The sequence below is a fragment of the Ziziphus jujuba genome, chromosome 1 (assembly GCF_031755915.1).
Source record: "Ziziphus jujuba cultivar Dongzao chromosome 1, ASM3175591v1".
Classification (NCBI taxonomy): domain Eukaryota; kingdom Viridiplantae; phylum Streptophyta; class Magnoliopsida; order Rosales; family Rhamnaceae; genus Ziziphus; species Ziziphus jujuba.
The window spans coordinates 43,668,363-43,688,769 of record NC_083379.1 but is presented as its reverse complement, the minus strand read 5'-3'; the positions used below and the strand labels follow the sequence as shown (position 1 = coordinate 43,688,769).

Below are 20,407 nucleotides of genomic sequence, written 5' to 3'. Positions count from 1 at the left end.
AAGCAACTATAATAATGAGTGTATGTATATGTCAAATTAAATACAATCAAAATGAAGATTAGAACATAAGAAATTAGTTAATGGATATTAATAATTTTGATTTGGTCTTTGGTCTTTTCTTCTTTTCATCTTATTATAAATTACAGAAATTTAAAATAGTCTCCTCAATTTTCACATGTTTCAATTTGCCTTCTAATATATATATATATATATATACACATTGGCAATTTGTACCTGAATTATGGCATAATATCAATTTATTGCTCCCTCCAAATAATTTTCTTTGAACCATTCAGTGAAACATAATGATATGTAAATAATTCATTTGTGAACCATTTTTTTAAAATAAAAATTTATAAAAAATCTATGAGCGGACTACAACTGATAATGAAGCTTCCTAGGGTTGCATGAAGTTTAGTAATAGAGTTAGCTCGAAAGAACCACATTCCTCTAATTGATTCGGTAGCTTTCACTATTCGTCTACCGATGGAACTGATTTATTCCTTAGCAAGGTAGTAGTTTGTTTAGAACATCAAATCTGCAATTGGTTTCCTTTATCTCAAATTCTTTTACATCTAGTGTGATACTTAGAGATTAACAATATTGGTGCAGTTTGTATGCATTTTAAGTTCACCATCCATTGTCTTTGTATATCAGTGGATATTGATATTTTAGGATATAAAAAACTTTGTTCTTGTAGACAGTATTATTAAGAACTTTATGGGTAATTACGTTTTCCAATTTTTTTTTTCCCTAAAGAAATTGTTCAATATAAATTGATAACACTTGAGAAACCATTTTAGCAGATAGAATACAAATTAAAAAATTTTGTTTTGAATCGCCCAAATGGCTTTGTTCTCTCCATGGTTTAATTTCATGGGATTATGTAATATTTAGCAGCTTGTCGCTCAAGCCCCATGGCATGTAATATGGTCCTGCTCTGTACTTCAAATGCATGCCCCAGGCCATCGAGCCCAGGCTCTTTCCTGGCTGGCAAGCCCATATATACTATCCAAATCCACATTTTGGGCCTCCAAATCGATATGAGGCATCCTCTTTGGTCGGAGCTCGAGACTTGATGCTGCAGCTAGGCCACTGGACCAGAATACCAATTTCAAAAAAAAATTGTTGATTAATTTTATTTAAATATGTTATGATTTTTTAAAAGTAGGGTTTATTGCACCTCACTCCTCTCTGTTTTCAGGATTGTATTAATTTGGGCCCTATATTTTAAAACTCACCAAATTCAACCTTAAATTTTTTATTTTCTACACATAGTAAAATTAAATTAACGGAAGATTAATTTTCCTTCGGCTTATGATGATAGCGTGATGCTAAAAGATTGTCTTTCTTAACACGTGGGACCCACAATCAAGTTAGTTCTTCACTGTTATTTGTAAAATTTTGATGTAGAACAAAAGGTATTTTATTTGATAAGGCATGTAAATCAAACACATGGGTACAATGTATATACGTATAATAATGTATAGGCTAGGCAGTGGATCTTTAGCTTTTTCACGATAATAGCTAATCATATTTTTGAAAAAAATTATTATTTTGTTTGATAAAACTCGTACAAGATTTTAGACGTGGTATAAATAGCACCGGCCACCACGTCGGAGAGTGGACAAAAGTCAAATGGTCAATGGATGGCTTGCATATATGGCCGTCAAAATGTCATAATAAATGAGTCCTATTTTTCTATTTTTATAGCGACGAGGACTTAAGACTTATATGGGCCCACTTGAACGCACCCTTGGTTATCTTGACTTCACATTTTTAATGCTAAATTGCCAAGTAATATTGTGTTTGTTGATAAGTTATTTATATTTATGGTTGAGACATTGTAGATTTTAAATATTATGATGAAAACATTATAGTAAATGAAAAAAAAAAATTATTAATACTATATTAAATTGGATTGGATAATTTTATATATAATTAAATTTAGTTGGATAAGATTTGAAACAATCAAATACTACTCAATCTAGTTTAATGCAACAAATGGAGAACTAAACTTTTTTTTCTTAAGAAGCTAGATATTAAAGGATTGCATTTACACGCCTTCACCCTTTCTTTAATATCGTCTTCGTACGTGCATGCTAGGTATTTAAAGCCTATCGACTATTGAATAAGAGAGGCAGACATGTACTCATGAGTCAAGATGTCATTTTATTTAAGAAAACACACATTAACAGCCAGGATTTAATGGTGTTAAATTTAGGAATGAGAAATTGCCCTGCTTTATCCAACTCGTATGGGACCTCTCTTGGATGGGGGTGCAAAGGGTAAACATATTTGCCGGACGAAGAGACCAGATTTTGTACCCTTTCCATATATATATATATATATATTGAGATGAGATCTTATATGTACATATATACTGATTATACATAGCCGATGTGGAAAGAATTGAAAAAAGATAAAAGTATCTTGGCATTGAAACATTATCCACACTGACTATATAGTAATTGTGCACGTCCGCTGTAGAAACTTTGTATATATACATAAAAGTTAATAAGCAATTTACATGTGGTATATAGGCATCTATTAGTACTAATAAGATGGACAATAGGCGTCTGCAAGTTCATATAAGCCGTTTATGAACTTTAATTAGTTTACGATCTTGTATAGGAGCATCATTATACAAACACACACAACAAGTTAGTTTTTTTTTTTTTTAATTAAATCAACATTATAATATTATATTAAAGTCTTTTATTATAACAATTGGATTTGGTTGATTTAGTGTTTTTAATTGGATTGTGCTTATTTTTTAAAACTAAATATGAAGTAGTGGATCTAATAAATCTTTTAGTATAGTGATATATAATATATAATTTATGTATCTTTTTTTTTATTTAAATACAGTTTTTGTGGGAACTTGGGAAATATCAGAATTAATTGTTAATGGCTAACACTTACCCAAATAAGTCCTTTTCCCCCCCCTTTTTATTCAAAATTTAATGAGTGTTGCTAATAGTGTTTGCCACATCAACATGTCTTCAAAACAAGGTTTAATATAATTTTAAGAGATCTGTTCTCAATACTAATATATGTTATTATATTTTATAAATATTGTGTGTTCTCAATACTTATTATATTTTATAAATATTATGTTTATATGTCATATGGTATAACATATGTACAGTTATTTCAATAGGTTATATAGAATTTTCAAATTATAGATGATAATTATTAATTGTAGTATTTATTTTTATTTTTATTTTTTAATAATAAAGCCTAATATATGAAAGTGAATTTTTTTGTTAATGACAGACAATTAAGTTGTCACATGATATATGGACAATTAAATTGATACAATATATCTTTTCTCGATAAGAATGGTGGAAGTGACAACGTTTTCATCATATCTTTGGTAAACAAAATGGTGGAAAGAGCATATCAAGTATTAAATGTAATAAGAGCAATTTTTTGCAGGATAATGATAATGACCATCATAGTTTTTAGTTTTGAGTACAAAAATTCAGGAGCAATTGATGACCTAGTCTATTGTATTAAATGTAATGAAAATATTTGCGTTCGGTGTTCACATCACTACTTTTTGTATCAAAGTTTGTTTTTCAAAATTTCATTAACTGTGTAATTGGAGCAGGTGTTGAGTAAGGCAAAGTTAGGCCCAACACCACGTTGAAGTACCAATAAATAATTAAATAGATGGTCTATTTTGTGGACGTAATAATTACAGTATTAGAGAGAGTCTTGACGAAGGAAAATTCGGTCAAATCCACTTCAGAAGACCAATAATTTAAAATAGTACTTCCCATGAATAATTAAAATTCTATTTTGAATTTATGGTTTATATTAGATTTCAAACATGCTTAAGGATTTGTTTTCTATAAAATAATATTTTAGACAATGTACAAGGAGAAACAAGTTAATTGATATTGCTAAAGTTGAATGGCCATTTTTTCAAAAAATTTAAGCTAATAAAGATGGACGCGAATCATTATTTCTATTCGTTATCATTTCTCTTTACGCGTAAATCTGGACTTTTTTGCTAGAAGTAGGAGAAAGGGAGTACCGCTGCTAGCTAGTTAGGTTCTATTTTTTATTTTCATTTTTTTAAGTGGAAAAAAAGAAGAAAAAAACAGTTTTGATTTGAGAGACCAGTCTTTTGTTTGACTGTTTAAGAAAAAAACAGTTTTGATTTGAGAGACCAGTCTTTTGTTTGACTGTTTCTCTCCCTCACCGTTCCTGTACCCTATGGAATTTTGGGGCCACTGCCATCTCGCGACCTTAAAGTTTTGCAAATTCCTAGTCATGAAGCTTCCTCCGATTGCTTGCAATTTGAGCTGGACAATTTCCAAATTTCGGGGGTAAACTCCTACAATAAGTATACATGATGACATGATTTTGACCCATCAAAGAAAAAAAAGAAAAAAAAAAAGAATTCCTTTCACACGCAAAGAACAATGGTTTTTCTTTGCTTTTCCTTTTTTAAGGAATTTCGTGATAGATGTGTATATGCTACCATGTCACGTCAACGTAAATATTTTAGAACATGATTTAGACTTGAAAAGAAAAATGTTTACTGCTTATAAATGCATCTGATTATTTAGCAGCAGGAAGACACGCAGCAAAGTGATGGAGATTTCGAAACACCTTGAGTATGCAATATTGCCTCTTGTTATTGCTTTTCTGTACCTTGTTCACGCACAGGACCAATCCGGTATGATCATTTATCTAAATCTCCATATATATGCTGAAAATATGGGTTGCTTTCTGTTTGTTTATTTATAAGTAAAACCATGTAGCTGAAGTTGTGTTCATGTTATGGATATATATTCAGGCTTCATTAGCTTAGACTGTGGGCTTCCAAAAGACTCTCGCTACTTAGAGCCATCAACAGATATTGATTATATTTCAGACGTACCATTCATTAGCAGTGGCATAAGTAAGAGCATATTGCCGGAATATAAATTAGCTACCCAACCACGGCATGTAGAATATGTAAGAAGCTTCCCTCAAGGAGTCCGCAACTGTTACAAACTAAATGTTACAAGAGCTGCCAAGTATTTGATCAGAACCACTTTTCTGTATGGCAATTATGACGGCCAAAATAAGTTGCCGAGATTTGATCTGTACCTGGGACCTAATAAATGGGTTACAGTTAATTTCAGCTCAGTGAATTTAAGTATCATGAAGGAGATCATACATAATACCTCGCAAAGTCATCTACAAATCTGTCTTGTAAACACCAATTCGGGAACACCTTTTATTACAGCATTAGAATTGAGGCCCCTCAGAAATGACACTTATTTTACGTCAACTGGGTCTGGGTCATTGGCACTCACCCATCGCTTCGATATTGGTTCCACCGCCAATCAATCATACAGGTAACCCCAAAACTATTTTCCTTAGGGTTACCATATGCTAACCTCTCTTTCAATTAGTATCGATTATATTTTTGGTTTTTATGTTTTTCTTTTTTACTTGAAAGATTAAGCATACATGAAAGATAAATTATTACTATGATTAGATTTATTATGAGAAAAAGAAAAAATAAAGTTTATAAAAAATGAGCTATAAAGTACATTTTGAAATGTTTTCTGTTAAGAAAAATAAAATAAAACAATAACAATAGAAGAATAAAATAGAACACATAGATTTACGTGAAAAATTTTTTACGGAAAAAAAAACCACGGACAAAGAGAGGCAAACTTTTATTAATGAAATAGATACAAAAGGTGAGCAAAATAGAGTGATTAAAACCCTCAATAATACAACCGAAAAAACCCCCAAAAAATATATATATATATATATATTGTATGGACAGAATAAACAAAAAAAAATTGGAAAGGTCCATACCGCGGGGGCGTTGGCCCCACACTCCAACGAGCTCAGTGGTGGGCTACGGTCTCGGGCCTATCGGCCCTCGACCTCTGCTACCACCACAGAGCCCATTTTTTCTCTTAAAATAGATTTTATCAAACGGGTCTCACCGCGAACTTTTCGGATTAAGTCAACAAGAATTCGGATCACCAACTCTAACAGTGCCCATTTTGTAAATTTTGTTCTTTTTATCTTTTTTTTTCTTTCTACAGTTTGTAGTTGAGAAGCCTAACTATTATTTTAAACATAGCCAATTATACATAAATGAAACTTCAAGAAAAAAAAAAAAAAAAAACTGAAAGCCGAAAACCAAAAACCAAAAACATATTGCTACAATTAATTTAATTACTTATTCAGAGTTCAATTAACTTACCATTTCTTTCTAAAACAAATTAATTACTTGTCTTATATGTGTGTGTGTGTATATATATATATATATATATTTTCAAAGGTACCCGTCCGACTTATTTGATCGTATTTGGACGCCCTATACACAGAAAGACTGGACCACAATAACAACCTCGCTTGCAGTATACTACGCCAATGTTGCAATGGATTTCCAGCCGCCCTCTATCGTAATGAGCACGGCGGCAGAGCCATTGAATGCTAGTGCTGCTTTGGAATTCTATTGGGAACCAGAAGGTGAGAGTAGCCAATATTATGTGTACATGCACACTGCTGAACTCCGAAAACTCCAATCCAACCAGTCCAGAATGTTCGATATCTATCTGAATGGGAACAAGTGGTTATCTGGTGAAGCTGTGGTCCCTAGCTACTTAAAGTCATTCGCAGTATACAGCACCGGTAATATTGTGGTATCAACAAATTATAGTTTCTCATTCATTCGGCTGAAAAATTCAACTCTCCCACCAATCCTTAACGCTCTTGAGGTCTATAAGTTTATAGAATTTTCCCAACCAGAAACACACCAAGATGATGGTATATATGCTTTTCGATCCCATCACACATGTTTCTCTATTTCCATTTGGTGCATGATTGTTTTGACAATTGCATCATATGATTAATATTTGATGTGAATATTTTAGCCGATGCCATCGCCAACATAAAGTCAACTTACGGAATAGGTAGAGATTGGCAAGGAGATCCATGTTTTCCAGTAGCATTCTTATGGTCAGGTCTATATTGCAACCACAAAGATTATGTTACCCCTAGAATCACATCCTTGTAAGTTTAAAATTCTTTTCCTATATATATATATATATATATTTCTGTTAGTAGGTCTAGAGGTAATGCTTTCAGTTGATAGTTTTGTTGATTCAGCTTTATACAAACTCCTATTAATGTAATTTGAAATGGCAATCAGGAACTTGTCATCAAGTGGATTGACTGGCGAGATAACCTCATACATATCCAGTCTCGTTATGTTAGAATCTTTGTAAGTAATAAAAAACTAGTAATATATTACTATCCAATTTCGTTACTTATATATTGTCACAATCATAATCAAGTTTATGTGAATTGCTCATGTCAGGGATTTATCAAACAATAGCTTAACTGGATCAGTTCCTGATTCTCTATCTCGCTTAAAAAAATTGTCTGTCCTGTAAGTTGTTTATATTAAGAATTTGGTACTACAACTTTGTATGTAAGAGTTTATAATAGTGCATGGTATTTAGGATTAACTAATTTTTTGACAGAAATTTAAAAGGAAACAAGCTCAGAGGTTCAGTTCCAGCTGAACTCGTTCAAAAGTCAATGAATGGTTTTCTGTCATTAAGGTATGTATCTTGTTACAAGCCATGCATGGTCCATATGGAACAATGTTATTATTATCATCAATATATAGAAATTTTGAATTATATAAAAGTACAGAATTTTACTTGGCCAAGGAATCATATGGCTTCTTTAGACTATGTTCAGATTTCCAAATTTACTAAACAAAGGGACAAAAGTTACTTTTATTTAGAACTGAATACAACTTACTTGAAATTTTAATATTTTATGAACATATGTGAACTTTCAAGCACAAAAACCTGAATAAGAAATTATTTCAACTTGTTAATGTGCTAGCGTTGAAGACAATGAAAATCTTTGCGCATCCCTTTCATGCAAAAAGAAGAAAAATATTCTCATTCCAATTGTATCATCAATTGGTGCACTGCTCGTCCTGTTAAATGCAGCAGCTATCTTTGTGGTCCTAAAACGAAAAAAGCAACCTGGTAATACTTTATGCCTTTGAATGAATAGATTTTATTATTTTTAATGATATATATAATTATAAAACCTATGATGCTATTAGCTGATGTAACACTAGGTGCGAGATCGACTGACCAGAATAACACATTAGAGCCTAAAAAACGTCAATTTACGTATTCTGAGGTTCTAAAAATGACAAATAACTTTGAGAGAACTCTTGGCAAAGGAGGATTTGGAACAGTATTCCATGGCCTTATAGAGGGCACTGAAGTTGCAGTAAAAATGTTGTCTTCCACATCGGTTCAGGGGTATCAACAATTTCAAGCAGAGGTACATCTTCCATGTCTTGTATATGCATACATAATGGACTTAACTTTTGATCTTATCCATAGCATCTCTATTATTCAGAGGTGATTACTATTTACTAATAACAGGTTAAGCTTCTAATGAGAGTTTATCATGGAAACTTGACAAGCCTTGTTGGGTACTGCTACGAAGGAACAAATATGGCTCTTATCTATGAGTACATGGTCAATGGAAATCTTGAGTCATATCTTTCTGCAGGTTAGGTTTCTAAAGCTACTTTTCTTATGGTGGTGTATGATATGATTTTTTATAGAAGATTACATAAAACAGAGCATAATTTTATTACTCGTGCAGGAGACGGAAGTGAAAATGTGTTAAGGTGGGAAGGAAGGCTTCAAATTGCCTTGGACGCAGCACATGGTTTACAATAAATTTACTTGATTTTCGTTTTTTGTTTTGTTTTTTATATTTATTTAATCAGTTGTAACTTCACTCTATATATATATATATAATCATTATTATTATTATTTTTCTAATACCATAAATTTGGTTTTGAAATGCAGGATTGGAGTATCTGCACAATGGATGTAAACCACCTATAGTACACAGAGATGTGAAGACCTCTAATATATTATTAGCTGAGAATTTTCAAGCCAAACTAGCTGATTTTGGGCTATCCAGAGTTTTCCCAAGTGGTGGTGGCACTCATGTGTCTACCGCTATTGCTGGTACCCCTGGTTACCTTGACCCTGAGTAAGTTTGTGTTATTTGATCATTTGTTGGTGTCCTTCCAAAAAAAAAAAAAAAAAAACAGAAAAAAAAAATTATAAAAATATCAAGTTTTTATCAATGAAAACAACTTGATGACTAGGAAATAAAAAAGAAAAAATGAACAGAAATTTGGTTTAAGGAAAAATATAAAAACTATATTAGTGGGTCTAATTACTTGATAAAGAATTTTGCAAAAATGATGCTTTTTAAATAGGCCCACATTGAATCATCGTGTTTTGTGTTGCAGATACTATAAAACAAACAGGCTAAATGAGAAAAGTGATGTTTACAGTTTTGGAGTAGTTGTATTAGAGATAATCACAAGCCAACCTGCCATAAGTAGAAGCGAGGAAAGGACTCACATAAGCCAATGGGTTAGTAATGTGGTTGCTGATGGGGATATTAGAAGTCTGGTGGAGCCAAAGTTACAGGGGGATTTCGAAGTTAATTCAGTGTGGAAAGCTGTTGAAATAGCAATGACTTGTGTATCTCCAACATCCTCTCAAAGGCCAAATATGAACCAGGTGGTGACTGAACTAAAAGATTGTTTAGCAATAGAGGTAGCTCGGAAGAACCACATTCCTCTTACTCATTGGGCAGGAGCTGATTCTGGTGAAATGTTCTATGTAGCCTCGTCTACCGGATCAATCAATCCCTTACCAAGATAACACATTTTTATTTATTATGAAAATACTGATAATAAATTCTTCGTATCTTTTCATTTTAATTGTTGTCCCAAAAAAGAAAGAGTTTTGATCTTTTGTACTTTTTGAATACCAGCACGTATATTTTCATCAAATTCTCTCAAAAAAAAAAAATAAAAAAATAGAGAGAGGTAAAATGAATCATATTAAACCATAAATTAGAAGAGAATTAAACTGATCATCTAGAAATAATAATAGTAGTAGTAGTAGAAGGCAAATTTCCACAGATGAATTTTGAGGAGTTTATTTTGTAATTTTCCCTAATTTCTATGATGGCATGAGTTTCACAGGTACTCCAAGTGAGGGTGAAGAACACATACTTTAGGGCTACAGGTAGTCAAGTATGAAAACATCATCGTTTTCATATAGGGTAAAGGAACAGAGAACGGAGAGGGCGAGAGATGGTCAAAGATAAAACCTGCCTCAAATCACAACCTTTTATTATTATTATTATTATTATTTCTTTTTTTCTTTTTTTTAAAATTATTTTGCCACTTAACAGCGTCAAGTCAGTGGGTAACAATACAAGCAACTTATGCTTATACTTTTCAAATGTGAAAGTGCATTCCAAAAAGATAGACGATTTTTTATTCGTTCACTTTGCAAGTGTTAGGACTTGGTATTTGTTTGTAATTTTTATATAATATTCCCTGCCAAAGCATGTTTCATGAATATCCTTATTCAATTTGCCTCTTATTTTGGTCACTATACTCAATTTGCCTCTCATTTTGGGCACACTATACCTCAAGTTAGTGGGTTTTAGTGGTGAAAATTTTAAAAGCAACTTTTTGTCCCTAAAATTTACCTCCAAAAAAAAAAAAAAAAAAAAAGAACTTTTTTCTCCCCAAAGTGTGTTTTGATGCGGATCACGAAACGCGCACTCAAAAGGTTCCGACCACCTTCTAACCAGGCCTTTGAAGTCGGTCGGTTTTGAAAAACACGCATTCAAATCTTTGGGCTGGGCCAGTATTTTGTGCGAAAATTGACTCCCAATTTGGGAGGAGGGTAGGTCAGGAGTTTACTGTACTAATGCAGTTATTTTTCTGGGGGATTTAATAGCACTTTTTTTTTTAACCAGGTTTTAAGTACATTTTTAGAAAATCATTCGAATATTACAATAAATTTTATTTTTTTAAGTTCTTTAGTATTATATAACAATTTAATAGAAAATCAAATATTATTAATTTGTTATTTTTTGATGTTTATTATGATTATAATGTTAATTATCAAGTGACATTGATAAATATTGTAGTTGTCAAATTAAATTTTTAAGAAGTATTTATTTATTATATTCTTATATGTGCAAGTTGGTTATTTTATTTTTTACTAAAAAAAACAAAAAGTTGGTTACTTTAATTTGTTTTTAATTAACACTACGGTATCTTTAATTTTGTCCTTTTTGGATATATTAAATATTCTACGGATTTACATATTTAAAAGATTAGGGTGTGTATTTGCAATATTTATTTGAAGCTCTATTTGCAACTTGTTAATACCATATTATTAAGGATAAGTTTTGGAAAGCCAAATTTCGGAATGGACTAGTGGGCGTGCAATATTACATCTATTGATCATGATCAACAAAATGAATTAAGATGCAAGGAAATTTTTAATGAATTGAAGATGCAAGGAAATTTTTAGTGACAAGAACTATTGACATATTATAATAATAAATGTATGAACCTGTAAAATTAATTTCAAAATTACAGTTCAATTCAATGTAACAAAATTAATAGAGTATAATCGTACCAAAAGTACCCATTAAATATACACATTAATCTCTATTAAAGAGAAGGTTTCAACCAACTAGTGTTTAGAGCTTATAAAGTGCATCAAGCTAATTAATTGGCAGCTGAAAGACAGGAAGGTAATGGAGATGTTCAACCAACTAGCGTATGCATTGCCTCTTGTTGTTGCCCTTTTACATCTCCTTCATGCACAAAACCAATCCGGTAAGATTATCTAAATATATTCATATCTGTGTAAGAGCCTTATGGGGATCAATTTCTTATTGTTCATTATAAGTTAATTATAAACATATAGTGTGTATATATATATTGTTCAATAAATAAATAATTTATGGATTTAACATAATCAATTACTCATTTACATGGTCTATTTATGCCATTAATGAAACTGATTTATTTTAATATTTTGTAGTAGAGCTTTTGGTTATACACTTTCTATAAAACTCCAAATGGCCTATTGGACTGGAGGATCAATTTTCTTTATAAGCGCAATGACTTATCCATATTTTTTCTATTATTATTATATTATTAAATTATTATTATTTTGTGTGTGTTAAAAATTAATGGATAAATTTGACTTGCAGAGACTATAAAAGATCTAGGACAAGCAAACAAATAAAATACCATATGGTATTTTAAGATTAGGATTTTTAGAGATCTGAGAATGGTTTAAGAGTAGTGTGTCCATAGACACTACTTTACATTGTTTTTCTGTTTTACAGGATTAAAAATTCTATTTATCAATGCTTGAGTTTGTAGGTTAGTAATCTATGATTTATAGAATTTATTATGTATGTTTAGATTAACAAATTCTAACAATTGGTAGCAAACCAAGTTAATATGCATAATAAATTCTCGTAATCTGTATCGTGGCTCTTGAATGCTCGATATGATCCAAATATACGTTTCTTTATTTTTATTTTGCTTCTCGCATGGATCTCTGAATTTTTGATGTTAATGTTGTCTGTGAAACATATATATACATGTATAAATGCTGCTTTTATTTATTTATTTTTAATTAAATCGGGTTGTGCTATATGTAAAACAAAAAAAAAAAAAAATATATATATATATATATTGTAAATATCGGCCATGCATTAGTTTTGCAAAATTTTGGGAAAATTGGTTTTAGTTCTAATTACGACCTGGGTTCTTTGTAGATTTTCTTTTCTGGATTGCATGGAATTAATTTTTGAGTTAATTTGGACTGAAACCTTCGAAATTGGATCTGAAAATTCTTGTTTAAAGGCCGAATTTTATTCTTGCTTGGGTGTTTAATTTTATGGATTTTTGGATCAAATTGAATTGGGGAAAAGGTAGCCCAAAAAAATACGAACCAAACGGCACCTGAACGGCCAGCAACAATTGCCGGAATGGCTAGTTCCCACCGGGAAAAGAAGTGGGTTGCGTGACCCGTTTGGACTGGAACCGGGTCGCCCGTGACCCGGTTTATTGAAGAAGAAGAAGGAAGAAACGACTTGTCATTTGGTGCTTTGTGCTGACGTCATCATGCTGACATCAGCAGCCCCAAAAAAAAAAGAAAAACACACACCCCGTTTTCTTACTTATATTTATTCTCATTTATTTATTTATTTGTTGATTAATTTTTGGTTTATCTATTGTTTTATTTTGTTGTTAGAAGAAAAAAAAATTATATACATATATTGTAATTTTATTGATTTATTTGTTATTGGTTCATTTATTTATTTGTTTAATTATTCTATTTCGATTTTGTTTAGAATTGGATTGTGTTAGCTTTCTGTAAATAGGTTTTATGCCCAGCTGGTATAGTAGTGTAGAATTTTAGGTACTCACCTGTCGTAAGACTTATTTTGTCTGTATTATGTGTACTAATATAATGTATGTTGGCTTAGTGGATGGGATGTTTGGTATTTACCTATTTCATGAAATTGCCAATATGTTGTTATCTCCCACTTATTAACCAAGGCCTATATGGGTAACTAAGCTACCCTGTCGGTGGTTTAATTGCTTTGTATGACGCTTGAAATGGCATTTGAAGTTGATTAAATACCATGAATCATAGATTTTGAATTACCCTGTTGGTGATTCAGTTCAGTACATTTGATTATGGTTATTTGGTTGACTGTCCCTGGCCTGTGAAAGGGTATCGTTAATGCTACAAAGACCTTAGTGATATTGATTTTATATTTTGTTTTGAGGGGATGGAAAATAGTTATTGTTTTATATATATTAAATGCTTTGTTATGTTTACTATTTTCACAGTTAGTAGCACCCCGAATGTTCTGTCTATGACTGCCATGATGAAATTGGATGTGACAAATTATCAGAAATGGAAGAAAACTTTAGTTATGAATTTGACCTTTATGAAATTGGATTTGGTTTTGGAGATAGATCCACCAGAGATACCAACTGATGAGAGGAGTACAGCAATTAGGAAACTTTATGAGGATTGGAAGCATTCTAATAAGTGCTGCATGATGATGATGGAGAATTACATGGATGAAGCTATATATGCTAGTATTCCTAAGGTTGATACTGCAAAGGAACTTCTTAAGGAGATAGGAAAAAAATTTATCAAGTTTAATATGAATAAGAAGCATTATTATTTGGACCTTTTAAATAAGACTAAGTATGATGATGCTTATCCGATAGGAGAAAGGAAAGAATACTTTAATGGAAGGTGTGGCCACTGCAATAAAGTTGGACACAAGAAGATAGAGTGTTTGAATTTAAATGAAAAGTAAAAGAAGAAAGATAATATTTTAATGATTGAGACCAATATTATTGATGTGTCTACTAGGCAATTCATGTTACTAATTCATTGCAGGGCATGATAAAGCAAAGGGTGCCAACCAATCTTGAGCAGCATATTTATATAGGAGATAGCTCAAGAGTGAAGATGGATATCATGGGGACAGTCAAGTTGAAACTTGCCACTTGGATATGTTTTAGAATTACAAAAAGTTTTCTATGTACCCTCAATTAGGAGGAACTTATTATCTATCTCACTTTTGGATAGTCAAGGATTTATTTTCTTATTTGGACATAAAAGTTGAAGTGTATAAGGATGGTAAAGTTGTTGGTTTGGGAACTTTATGTGGTAATCTATATAGACTTGATTTATTTAGTAATGGTCTTAATTCTTCAATTAATTCTGTTGTTACCCCTATTATTGGTTCTAAACATCCAAGAGTTAATGATAATTCCTCAATGTTATGGCATAAGTCTTTGGGACATATTTCTAGGCATAGAATGGAAAGATTAGTGAAAGATGGAATATTTCCCAATCTTGATTTTTCAGACTTGTCAATTTGTGTTGAATGTGTGAAAGGGAAATTAACTTCTAAGGTTAGAAAGGATAAGATAACAAGGTGTGGAGATGTTTTGAAATTAATCCATACTGATATATGTGGACCTTTTACACCAACTACTTTGGGTGGTTATAGGTATTTTATTATCTTTGTTAATGATTTCTCTCGCTATGGACATGTTGAGTTTATTCGTGAGAAGTCAGATTCTTTAGTTGCTTTTAAGGAGATTAAGGTAAAGATAGAGCTTCAAAAGGATAAGAAAATAAAAGTTGTGAGGTCTAATAAAGGTGGTGAATTTTATGGCAAATATGATGAGATTGGATAGAACCCAGGGCCTTTTGCAATATATTTACATAAGTGTGGTATTGATGTGCAATATACAATGCCTGGTACACCTAAGCAGAATGGCATAGCTGACAGGAGACATCGCACTTTATTGGATATGGTGCGATCTACGTTGGCAAATTCTAGTTTGCCAGATTACTTGTGGGGAAAGGCTTTAAGGACGGTGGCTTATATTTTAAATCAAGTTCCAAGTAAATCCATTCTTAAGACTCCTTTTGAGTTATGGTCAGGAAAAAAGCCTCATTTGCACCATTTTTGAGTATGGGGTTGCAAAGCTGAAGTAAGGATTTATAATCCCCAAATTAAGAAGTTGAATCCTAAAACTATAAGTGGATATTTTGTTGACTATTGTATAGGATCTAGGGGTTCAAGATTCTTTTGTCCATCTCACACCACCAGAATTGTAGAGTCAGATAGGGCTGTTTATTTTAAAGATGATTTTGGATTTGATGATAGTAATGGTATAAAGGAGTCTCAATTTAGAGAAGAAAATGTATTCATTCCCGGTATTGTTGTACCTGATAGAGATTGATACGAACCTAGGACGACCTGCTCCTAAACCCGTATTATATTAGCCCGGATCTAATTATGTTCAAGTTCTAATGGTCATCTTAACTCCTAACCAACCTGTGATTAGAAACCTTGGTATATAATGAAGACGCCACAATAGGTGATGGAAGGCCTATTGATAAGTCAAACTAAAACACTCATTCACTAATAGTGTTTTAGGTGTTCAAAAGAACAAAGAGAATTCAATCTCACAAATAATTTTCTGTATAAAATTCAAGCTTCTCTTTCTCATTGAAAATAAGCCTTTAAATAGGCTTTGAATGAACAAAATAAAACCCTAAAAGGATTAGGAAATTTCGGCCAACATAGAATCCAATTAGGAAATTGCCTAATTTCACATCCTTTCCTAATCTAATTTGGATTAATTAATTTTCTTATTTTGAAGTAGGAATTAATTCATTTACAAAGAAAATAATAAAATAATAACTTTCCTAAACTTATTTGGTCAGCAAATAAATAAAAAAAACCGCAAAAAAAAGTCAAACACAAATTAGAAAACGAGTTGACTAGTTTGACAACTAAGCTGACTTATGTCTGATGTCAGAACTAACTTATGTCTGCCTGATGTCCGAGGTAATTTATGTCTGTCCGAGCTAACTTATGTCTGTTCGAGCTAACTTATATCTGCCTGATGTTCGAACTAAGTTATGTCTGATGTCCAAAGTTCGAGGTCAGATGTTCGAGGCATGGGTGTCCAATATAAAAGGTCTGATGTATGGGTGTCCAATATAAAATGTCCGATATATCAGGCTCCACCACTTGGATGCTTAAAATAGGTATTTTATCTTCAGGTATGGACAAGCCCTTTTGAGAATGCATTACTTTTTGGATAAAGGCAGCAAGGTTGACCTTAAATCTCTTAGCTTGAGCCTTAGTGATCGGTCCAGTCTTCATCCATATCGGATCAGTACCCCAGTGAGTTGTCGGTTGTGCGCGCTCGGGCTGATTCGCATCATTCTCCTCCTCTTGAAAAGGATTTTCCCTCAAATAAAAGTCATCACCTGCAGCAAAAGGAGACAAATCAGCGATATTGAAGGTGGCACTAACATTATACTCACGCGGTAGATCAAGTTTGTAGGCATTGTCGTTTATCCTTTTCAAAACTTGAAACAAGTTCATCACCCCTCGGCATGAGTTTTGATTTCCTTTGTTCAGGAAATCTTTCTTTCCTCAAATGGAGCCACACCCAATCTTCAGGTTCAAAGACAATTGGTTTTCGGCCTTGATTAGCCACCTTTGCATATTGCTCGGTCCTCCTCTCAATATTTACCTCTGTCTTCTCATGAACCTGTTTTACAAAATCAGCATTTTATTTTCTATCTGTCCTTGACCTAGGCAAACCAAGAATAGAATCCATAGATAAATATACCCAAGGATAGGTAGGAATCAGCAAAGGCTTGTACAATCCATGCGGTTTCAATGTTGATTTTATTTTTCGGCACTTCAAACATCTTTTACAAATCCTCTCAACATCTCTCCTCATGTTAGGCCAATAAAAATGTTCTTGCAGCAAGGATAAAGTTTTAAAAATACCAAAATGACCCATTAAACCACCCCCATGTCTTTCCCGAACCAATAATTCCCTAATACTACAATTAGGCACATAAAGTTTGTTTTCCTTAAACAAATACCCCTCAAATATGTAAAATTTATTAAATCCATGTTTCAAACAAGTTCTAAAAATTTCTCCAAAGTGACTATCATGCTCATAAAGTTTTTTCAATTGTTCAAATCCAAGCAATCTAGCATCTAAGGTAGAAAAGAGTGCATACCTTCGCGATAATGCGTCAGCAACCACATTTTTCTTACCTTTTTTGTAGCGGATAACATATGGAAAGGGTTCAATAAATTCAATCCACTTGGCATGCCTTTGGTTGAGCTTTCCTTGACCCTTGATATGCTTCAAAGACTCATGATCTGTATGAATCACAAACTCCTTTGGCATGAGATAATGCTGCCACGTCTCCAAAGTCCTCACCAAAGCATACATCTCCTTATCATATGTTGGGTAGTTTAGTGCAGCTCCATTTAATTTTTCACTAAAGTAGGCTATGGGTCTTCTTTCTTGCATTAAGACAGCTCCAATACCTACACCCGAAGCATCACACTCAATTTCAAAAGTCTTAGAAAAATTTGGCAAAACTAATAAAGGTGCATTACACAATTTTTCTTTCAACAAATTAAAAGATTTTTCTTGTACTTCCCTCCATTTAAAGCCAACATTCTTCTTGACAACTTCATTCAAAGGTGCAGCTATGGTGCTAAAATCCTTGACAAATCTTCTATAAAAACTTGCCAAGCCATGGAAACTTCTCACTTGGGTGATTGTTGTAGGAACCGGCCACTCTTTGATTGCTTGCACTTTAGCTTGATCCACTTTGATTCCTACAGCACTTACTACAAATCCTAAAAAAACAAGCTCATCTTTGCAAAAATCACACTTGTTTATGTTAGCAAGCAATCTTTCCTTTCTAAGAACTTGCAAAACTTGCCTAAGTTTATCCATATGTTCATCCAAGTTTCAGCTATACACCAAAATATCATCAAAATAAACAACCACAAATTTACCAATAAATGGATGCATTACATGATTCATAAGCCTCATGAAAGTACTAAGTGCACTAGATAATCCAAAAGGCATAACTAACCATTCATACAGCCCATATTTAGTTTTAAATGCGGTTTTCCATTCATCACCTTCTTTCATTCTAATTTGATGATAACCACTCCTAAGATCAATTTTAGCAAACATACAAGTAGCATGCAACTCATCAAGCATATCATCTAACCTAGGAATGGGATGTCTATATTTAATGGTGATGTTATTTATAGCCCTACAATCAACACACATTCTCCAAGAACCATCCTTTTTAGGTACCAACAAAACAGGAACAGTACATGGACTTAAACTCTCACGAATGTATCCTTTATCAAGCAAGTCACTTATCTGTTTTTGTAGCTCCTTTGTTTCTTCGAGGTTACTTCTATGTGCTGGTCTATTTAGTATGGAAGCCCCTGGAACAAAGTCAATTTGATGTTCTATCCCTCGAATAGGTGGTAGTCCACTTGGAATCTCATTCGGGAAAACATCTCCAAATTCCTTCAAAAGAGAAATCATTGAACTTGGCAATTCAAGTTCATCAAAGTTAGTTTGATCATTAAAATAGTTTTCTTTATATATCATGACCAACAAGGGTTTCGTACATTCAATAGCCTTATTAATATCCCCAAAACTCAAATAAAAATCCTGGTTTTTCCTCTCTTTTCTTTCTTTTCTTTTTCTTCCCTCGGTTTGGCTCTCATTGGCGGGAATTTCCAGATTGTTGGTGCTCTCGGGTTTGCTCTCTTTTCTCACCCCCCTCTCGACTTTCTCTTGGTTTTTCCACTCGATCTGGGTTTTAGAAAGCTTACCTTGATCAGCAACCTCAATCTCACCTTCTTGAAAGGATGGTGAATCCGTTGGTGCCATACTTGTTTTCTCCTTGAGTTTTTCGGCCTCCCTCCTTTGTTGCATTTGTAGTTGATCTTTGTAGACCTCCTTGGTAGTCAATGGCTCCAGCTTGATTTTCTTCCCTTTAAACCTAAAAACAATACTATTTTCTTGACCAAAATGAGTAGCATCTTTGTCAATTTGCCATAGTTTACCTAGTAAAATATGTCCGGCATGCATTGGTACAATGTCACACAAGACAACATCCTCATACCTACCTATATTAAATTTAACTTTGGCTTGCTTATTTACCCTCATCTCACCACTATCATTTAACCATTGTAACCTATAGGGTTTTGGATGCTTAATTGTTTTCAAGCCTAATTTATCAACTACAAGATTACTTATCACGTTGGTACAACTCCCACTATCTATAATCATGCTACAAACCTTACCTTGTATTTCGCAGCGAGTGTGGAAGATGTTTTCTCTTTGTATCTACTCTTCATCTTTGTAGACAGCAAGTACTCTCCTTGAAACCAAGCTCAACTCAGCATTAGATGTGTCTACTGGTTCGGTTTCATCATCATTGCATTCCTCCTCTTATTCGGTTTCAGCTTCACTTTCTTCACTTGCAGATTCCAGCTTACCTTCAGCCTTTAATACCATGATTCTTCTATTTGGGTATTGGATGGCTATGTGTCCTCTTCCTTGGCACTTAAAACAAATTATTTCTCTAGATTTTTGAGGTTTAGGATCAGATTTTATCTTACCTCTAAGTGCTTGGACAGATTCGGTCTTGGCCTCCCTTTTTGACCGGTTGGTACTTTCTTCTCCAGCTTTCAGTTTTGGTTTGATTTCATTAGCTGAATTGTTTCTCCAGCCACTTGAATTGATTCTCCCACTACTGGAAACACCTCCAAGCTGTGATCCTACACCCCTCCTCTTGAATTGGTGTTCAAGCTTAATGGCTACATGCAACATCTCCTCCAACTCCAAGTATTGTTGCAATTCAAGCCGGTTGGCAATGTCACGATTCAAATCACCAAGAAATCTTGCCATTATTGCCTCCTTATCCTCATTCATATTCAGCCTCATCATGAGCATCTCCATCTCTTTGTAATAATCCTCCACGGACCTACTTTCTTGAGACAAAGATTGACGCCTTTGATGCATCAACCTATGGTAATGTGATGGCACAAACCGCTTTCTCATGGCTCCTTTCAT

General features: G+C 33.0%; 1 protein-coding gene across 1 annotated transcript; it reads left to right on the top strand.

Moving 5' to 3' along the window:
* Positions 1–4,608: 4,608 nt before the first annotated feature.
* On the top strand, positions 4,609–9,793 carry LOC107403623 (LRR receptor-like serine/threonine-protein kinase IOS1). The gene is made up of 13 exons (XM_060813459.1): positions 4,609–4,693; positions 4,814–5,360; positions 6,308–6,795; positions 6,903–7,041; positions 7,181–7,252; positions 7,349–7,420; positions 7,515–7,595; positions 7,888–8,039; positions 8,129–8,343; positions 8,448–8,577; positions 8,674–8,739; positions 8,883–9,072; positions 9,338–9,793. The coding sequence occupies exons 1-13, from the start codon at positions 4,609–4,611 to the stop codon at positions 9,756–9,758; spliced, it is 2,658 nt and encodes an 885-aa protein (XP_060669442.1). The 3' UTR covers positions 9,759–9,793.
* Positions 9,794–20,407: the final 10,614 nt, after the last annotated feature.

Coding starts and splice junctions, on each gene's coding strand:
- LOC107403623 (XM_060813459.1), top strand. CDS start 4,609: ATGGAGATTTCGAAACACCTTGAGTATGCAATATTGCCTCTTGTTATT. Junction 7,596..7,887: donor AATGGTTTTCTGTCATTAAG/GTATGTATCTTG, acceptor TTAATGTGCTAG/CGTTGAAGACAATGAAAATC. Junction 8,740..8,882: donor TGCCTTGGACGCAGCACATG/GTTTACAATAAA, acceptor TTTGAAATGCAG/GATTGGAGTATCTGCACAAT.